General features: G+C 41.6%; 1 protein-coding gene across 1 annotated transcript in view; it reads right to left on the bottom strand.

Moving 5' to 3' along the window:
- Positions 1-6,532, bottom strand: part of LOC125297543 (calpain-2 catalytic subunit-like) — a 26,542-nt gene extending 20,010 nt beyond the window's left edge. Inside the window, exons 1-2 of the mRNA XM_048247950.1 lie at positions 6,115-6,532; positions 1,142-1,211 (exon numbers count right to left, since the gene is read on the bottom strand). Coding sequence (XP_048103907.1) covers positions 1,142-1,211; positions 6,115-6,351 — 307 coding nt within the window. The 5' untranslated portion in view covers positions 6,352-6,532. The remainder of the gene's footprint in view (positions 1-1,141; positions 1,212-6,114) is intronic.
- Between the last annotated feature and the right edge of the window lie 1,028 nt (positions 6,533-7,560).

The following is a 7,560-nucleotide window of genomic DNA, read 5'->3' on the forward strand; positions in this document are numbered from 1 at the left end:
CACACACGTGTGCACACACACACACACACACGCACACACACGCACACAAGCACACTTAGAATGGTGTGAATGGCAATGCACAATAGAAACATTAAATCCGTGGTGGTGAAATCTGGGTTAGGTCTTTTTACCATTAGAATGCAACAAGGTTAAGAGGATAAACTCACCCATAGCAACTAAATGTATACACCCGGTGCATTGCCTTGCATATAAGCCCTTAGCATGGCCAGACTCGCTTTACCTGCTAACCTACATTGGCATTGTACTGGCTTCCTATTCAGGCCATCAGTAGGTGTCATTTGTTTTAATTATTTACACTCTAAACACAAAACTAATGTGTTGAAAACCATTTTTTATTTCTTACACAATATATGTTTGAAAATATCACAACTTGCGTTGAGAACAACACAACTTGCATTGTTGTGCACATCTCTGTGTCCAGACAGAGACAACACATTCGTTTTAAGTGTGTATACACATGCAATTAACACAATCCCTCATTAGAGTATTTGGTAATCATAATGGTATTGCTGAAGGGCCATTCACACTAGGAATGACAACAATAAAGATAACTTTAATGACACAAGCGTCCACAGCTGTCAGCTTTTTATCATTCTCAAAATCAATCTGAAAGTGATTCACAACGATATTGTTCTTCATGTCGTTATTGTTATAGTTTATGTGAGGACATCGTCATTTATTAGCTAGAATGATATTTTTTGCCGTTCGTTTTTGGTCTGAACGGCCCTTTAGACAGATCTGACAGATCACACTGGCATGTCTGCACGGCTGTTCATATTATAGCCTGATAATTATCGTATAATCTACCCAAGGTTACCAATGGAGAAGGCTTTTAATGATAACCCTAAAAACGAATGGCTAACAATGAAAGGGGAAACCCCTGGACAAAGCATATGCATAGTTCAACTATTTTTTGGTTCAGCTCCAAACAAACTTTATAGGTTGCGAACCGATTTATTTTAGGTCGAAATGCTTCGAATGGTTCAACATAGGGAGTGTGACCAAGAGCGGAACCAGTTCTTGGTTGGTGGAGAACACGTTCCTGAGACCCGGTGTCAGGGTCGCTTTGAGGGCCACCCAGCTGCTCCCTGGTGTAGGTGCTGGAGGAGGCTGGGCTTACCTAGCGCTCCCTGACAGATGTCAGTCCTGGTGGCTCCGCCCACAATGAACTCTGGACTGGAACATAGCTCCTGCAGGAGATAACATAATCAATAAAAACATTCGATTGATGACTGTATATGTGACAACTGGTTACACCCCAAACCCCTGCCTACTAAAGCCTATAAAATATCTGATGCCATCTCATCTGTATCAAATGTGTAAGGTGTCTGAAATATATATGTTTCTATGTGCCATCCTGTGCCTGTGACCATGTCCAATGAAAACGTAGGAAACTGTGAAAAAGAATAACTAACTAATAAACTAACTTACTAACCTATTAATACGCTGATCTATCAGTGAAGCACAGGCCAAATCGAACACTGGACACACCCAAACATAAACTTGTTTTAATCAGATAAATGAACCCATTCACACCACTTTTGTTGATTTTTGTTCATTGCTTTGTTGATGGAATATGAACTGAACACCGCAATGCACACCATTAATTCTTTCACACATAGTCTACAAAAGAGTACAGTCACACCACTCTGAACAGGCTGCTGCTGCTGCAAGAGATGACACCATAAGCCAGATTCAGGGCCATAAACATCTGGAATCAGGGGCGCAGGAGACACGGGGGACGTGGGGGATGTGTCCCACGCAGTGCTGAAGAGACAGCCGTCGTCCCCCTCACTTTTGATAAGGAAAAAAAGCCTTATATACGCTAAATAAATAATAACCTATAGGGTTTGTGCTAACTATGTAAAACTCCCCATTAACAGCATCACATCACTAACCACAGCCATCTACAGTACTGTAAGACTGCACAATCTCATATTCACTCTGTTGGATATCTGAAGCCAGTTTGTCTACTAACAACCATCATTAGAGATGCTTTTTAAGTTTGGAGCCGCATACTGGTAGGCCATCAAAAGCATAACATTTTCGGTTTGGTTTGGGATCTAATTTACTTTTGGACTGTTTGATTATATTGATAAATGTTGGGACTGATGGGCACTGAACTCTGGGAGATATTTGATGGTTCACTGTTATGTTTCATGCAGTTGAAAAGTGTCGGGATTTCCACCGCTGTTTATTCGCGAGACAAGGTAGCCATTCATTGAATAGGGGTTGTGCAATAGAAACCTTTTGCGTAGCCAAGTAGCCTAAATTGAGTTATTGTTTAATTATGCATGATTTAGTAGGCTACTTTTTATTAAATTAAGTAGGCTGGAATGCCTTGAGTCAATAACAATTAGGCTAAATGTAGTAGGCTTCAGCCTCTGGCAATTAGCTCGAAAGGGGCGGCAAGACAATGAGAACGTGTGTTGGAGACCCATGGTAGGAAAACGACTTTATTAATCCAATCAACAATATAATAAAATATTAAGAAGAGGTGTTATTTCATTGACTTAAATCGAAGCAATGTCTTCTAGTGCTGGTGGACTGATGGCAATTGCTGGTATGATAGGCAAATATGGGAACCTGCCTTTATTTGTCCGGCCAGGGCTCGAATTACGTGGGAGACAGAGGGAGCCGAGCTCCCATAGAGTGACGACTGGCTCCCATGAAAGCAACAAAGTCAAAAACCTGAAGGTGTCTGGCATTGTAATTTAATCTTAAACAACCGCTCATTATCCATGTGCGATCTCTTACCATTAAAGACGTTAAATTAAAATATAGGCTACTACGGGACGTGAGACCTACACTCACGCTCTTGAACGCAAGCATGACACTTCACCACCACACCACTAGACTATATGAGCAAACCGTATCGATTTGACAGCACTCGCAAATCTGAAGAAGTCACCCTGCTTTGATGTGAGTGTTTTGTCTATTTGCATAGGCGTTCATTGGGCTAGCCTCGTGGTTTGATAATGCTGAAAAGTCCTGTTTGCTGTTGAACTTGCGCTTTACCTATTCTATGTTGATTGACAAAGCCATACATTATGGCCCATAATGCAGCCTACAATGATTGTGTTGTCTGATGATCTAGCTATCCTCTGCCATTCAGAGCTCCGGAAAGTTCCCAGCTATTTTGAAACACCTGTTAGCAATCTCTGATGTCGGAATATTCAATGGCTACCCGACAATATCTCAGTGCAAACTCCAAAATTGTTCGTCTATTAATTTTCAGTTCAGTTTCAGTTCAACACATTAGCCTACTAGAACATAGTTTGGCTGGCTTTATTCATTTCTGCCAGTTAGTGCTTTTTCCCCTGTGTATAAGTTACACTACATGCATTATTGTGTTTGACACTGAGGATAGCCTATCTGAGACGGTGGTCTGGTTTAAATGAGTTACGTTGTGAAATTGAGAATGGCACAGACTAAATCGTTTAGTCTATTTCTTTGTATTGTGAAATTGAATTGAGATATGGACTATTATAATCAATAATAAGTTGAAATTAATTAAAAGTAATCAATTTCTATGAAAGATCTATGTCTGTTGTATGCTTGTGTCAAGGTAAAGCCTAGGCCTACCGTGTCATATACTGTACTTGCAAAAGCGCCACTTAGCCCCTAGGCTATTTCATTGTATCGCCTTGTTAGGCTATCGCGGCGGGTGTGTCAACTTTTATGAGATAGAGACCCCCTTAAAGACAAAAAGATAATTCGAGCCCTGTGTCCGGCTATAAATAGAATCAATCCCGGGCATAATTTGAGGATTTATGGTAGCCTATCTCCTGCTCAACATGACATTAGCTGTTATGTTTATTGATAACAAACTAAACTAGCCTACTGATCAACTCGTTTTCACCAGCCTACCTATAAAATACAAGTATATAGGCCTACCCAAAGTTTTTGTTCTAAGACATTTATTTCAAACATAATTTCAAGACACAAATTGGATACTTCAGTTACCTTGGTGCATAAATCCCAGAGAGTAGGCGACCACACCGCTTCATAAAATATCAACATCATGTTGCTTTTAGAGTATTCTACCATTGGCCCATGTAGTGTAAAATAAATCTAAAAAAATTAGTAGAATTGCACATAGCACATAGCAAGAAGCTGGTCTGAGGGCAGATCTGGCATTGTGCTCATCTCACAGTTTTGACAATTTTAATCAAACAATATTTTGAAAACAATCAATGGTATCATCTTAATATTCTGGCAAGTTTAAAATATGATGGTCGAAAGTGGGCCAGAGGTGGCGATCCGATATCTGGAAATCTGATTTCACTATGGGTTTGTGTTCACAATTTGGTCACTTTCAAAATATCTCCTGCGCCCCTGTCTGGAATAAACACAGTTTACTGTTCAGAGTCAAAAAGCCTAGAGACTGGTGTAGACCCAGGTGTCTGTGTGTGAATATGTGTGTGTGTGTATGTGTGTGTTTGTGTGTGTGTGTGTGTGTGTGTGTGTGTGTGTGTGTGTGTGTGTGTGTGTGTGTATGTGTGGTGTGTGTGTGTGTGTGTGAGAGAGAGGGGGGTGTAGTACTAGGGCCCTAGCAGTCCTGGAGTGTCTAATAACAGCAAAGTTTAACTCCATGATGTGCATTAGGGGTAAAGGTGACACCTGTGTTTCCAGATGAAGAGGCTACCAATTATAGCCGACACAGAAAATTATGTGGTGAATTGCTTATTGTTTTCCTTACACACACACACACACACACTCACTTGCACACACACATACACAATCCCTCTCTCTCTCACACACACACACACACACTCTCTCTCTCTCTCTTTCTATCTCTCTCTCTCTCTCTCACTCACTCACACACACACACATACACAGGACGCACTTGGAAAACTACAAATGAACAATGAACAATGAACAGATCTGGTCCAGTTTTGGCAAATATCTGGGTGATCATTCTGTTCTGGTTCTCACTGGTTCTAAACTAAGTGGAATGGTGGTGCCCATGCTTGTGCAAAGACATGAGAGAATCGTGAGAATGGCCTACGGCACCTCCTCCTCCTCGTCCGTCCACAACATGAACACACACGCACCGTACTGTCTACCGTGCCCACCCCATTGAGAACACGACAAACATATTTAAGCCGAAAAACCGCGAGCCATGCCCTCCAGATCAAGCCGACCTCATCTACAGGCCGAAATAGCCACCTCCAAAAATCCCACACTTTTTCATTAATAGATTATTTACATGGTTATATGTTTTCTCCTCACTCTTAAGTATCCACATTCACACAACACTGCGCCACAGCCACAGATAGGCTATGTCTCAATCTGTTACTGCTAGAGAGGGCCCTGCGTCTGTCCTTAAAACCTTCACTAACATTTAATTCCTGGAAGATACCCACAGTGGGTGGTGCTGTTTAAAGAATCTGTATTGCATAACTAGCAGGAAGCTTATTAGAGGCTATGCACTTGTTGACACGACAAGCAGCACGTCGCTACACAGCTGAGGACGGGACGGCTGCCGAAAATGAGATGCGTTTAAAGATATTAACGCGCCGAGGATGGATAGGGGCAACAACAGACATTTCGGTGCCCAACCCCGCCTGAGAAAGCTGTTCTGGGGCGGGGAGGTAGCGCCGACCTATGGACAAGAACAGTTGCTGCCTTTCAGTGGAACCTTAGGAATTTTGGAATGTAGCCTATACAAGTTCTCAAAAGTTTCGAACACCGAAACAGAGTCCAACAGAGTTAAAAACAATGTTTCCAATATAATGTTTGCGGCATGTAGGCTATAACTTTATGGCTACAATGTGGATTTTTGCGATAGCCTAAGTCATAATTCAGACACGCCCAAACAAAAGACCTTATGAAGTTTGGTGCTCATTTGCCAAATCTGCGAGGCTAACAGCGATGAATCACTTGCAGACAGGCACGCACAAGTTGCTTGACGTCTCAAGTCAGTAATTCATAATCATCTTGGTCCGTGCGTGCGTGCGTCCGAGCGTGTGTGTGTGTGTGTGTGCGCGCGCGCGCGCACGCATTCACCCCATCCTTACTGAAAACCACAAACGCATGAAATAGTTATGCAAGATATTTTCTTCACTCTTGCAAAAAAGAACAACTTACTCCTGGTCTTTTCCACACAACTCCCCTGGTCTTGGACGAACTGGGCCCGAGCTCTTTAAAACCAAGAGACTCGGGTGCGGCTGCGAAAGTTGGATCCGTAAAAAGTTTGCCCGCACTCAAGCACTGGTTGCGTAGCTCATCATAATCCTGATTCAAGTACTTCACGGCGTTGCTGTTCGTCCCGAATCCTGCTGCCAGCGCCCGCTTCTTGGCCAGGTTCGATGCCACTCCAGCCATAGTGTTCGTGTTCAGGGGTGAGACTTTGCTAAGTCCTTCTTTTCACTCCCTCACGACGATAACGCAATGTCTGCGACGTCCTCCGCCCAACAAACTAGGCGAATACTAGGCTAGATGTGGAGAGAAAAGTCTGGAGTGAGTTAATTTAAAATACTCTTCTCTCTCTCCGCCCCAGGCGTGGTTTGTCATAAGTAACTCAATTGCGTGTCAAAGAGCGAGTTTACCTCTCCCTCTCTGTCATCAAACAGGAAGAAGAAATTAAGGCTAGGATATGCGACTGCAGATTACACGAGTTGTTTGAATGTTGAAAGGAGTCAAATACGTTTACCATTTTTTGGAAAACTTTTGGATTGATCGTAGCCTATAGGCTACTTCTCACTGCAACTCAAGAGATAAAGCAATGAATATTGCGCCAATAAATCACAGAAAGAAGAGTCTAAACAAGAATGCTTGCACTTTGGTTGGTATGGCATCCTGAGCCAGACCACAGCATTTTGGTGACTTAGTAGCCATTCGAGGGTATAGTCTCATAGTGATTTTTGATAGGCTATGTGACAGACAGCATTGCTTTTAGTGTTTACGACTATATATGGAAAAACTAATAGGCCTAACTAATATATATCCCCACTAATAAACGTCTACAGGTGATAAGTGAATATGTTTCTGTATTGCAAGTTTCCTGAACCTTTATGTAGCCTATGAGTCATTGTCTATTGACGCAGTCATTTATACATGTCAAGTACAGAAACCTTAATATTGTATAATTTCATGTTCCAAATGATTCTTAGATATTGTGAAATGTTATCAGCCAATAGTTTGAATATGAGTATTTTGAATAGAATAAACTTTTAATATGAATATTATCAAAATACTGCCAACAGCCATTAAAAACAAATCTATTTTGCCATTTTACAACTCTGATCTACATTTTAACAACTCTGACGGCATGAAGATTATCACTGGCCTGAAAAAGAGCAGCAGCTCTGTGGAGGGGGACCTGGAAACCACTTCTACAACAGGTTTGACTCCAATGGGAGTGGTCTGCAGGGCTCAGCTACACATTTTTTGAGGGGTATGCAACAACAAAAGGCCAATAATTTACATTACTGTGCATTAGTGTGTATAAATATAATATATATATATATATTTAAAGAAATGGTGCCAATTTGATGTTTACCTTGATGAAGTATTGATAAATGGTGCATTGTC

The sequence above is a fragment of the Alosa alosa genome, chromosome 7 (assembly GCF_017589495.1).
Source record: "Alosa alosa isolate M-15738 ecotype Scorff River chromosome 7, AALO_Geno_1.1, whole genome shotgun sequence".
NCBI lineage: Eukaryota > Metazoa > Chordata > Actinopteri > Clupeiformes > Clupeidae > Alosa > Alosa alosa.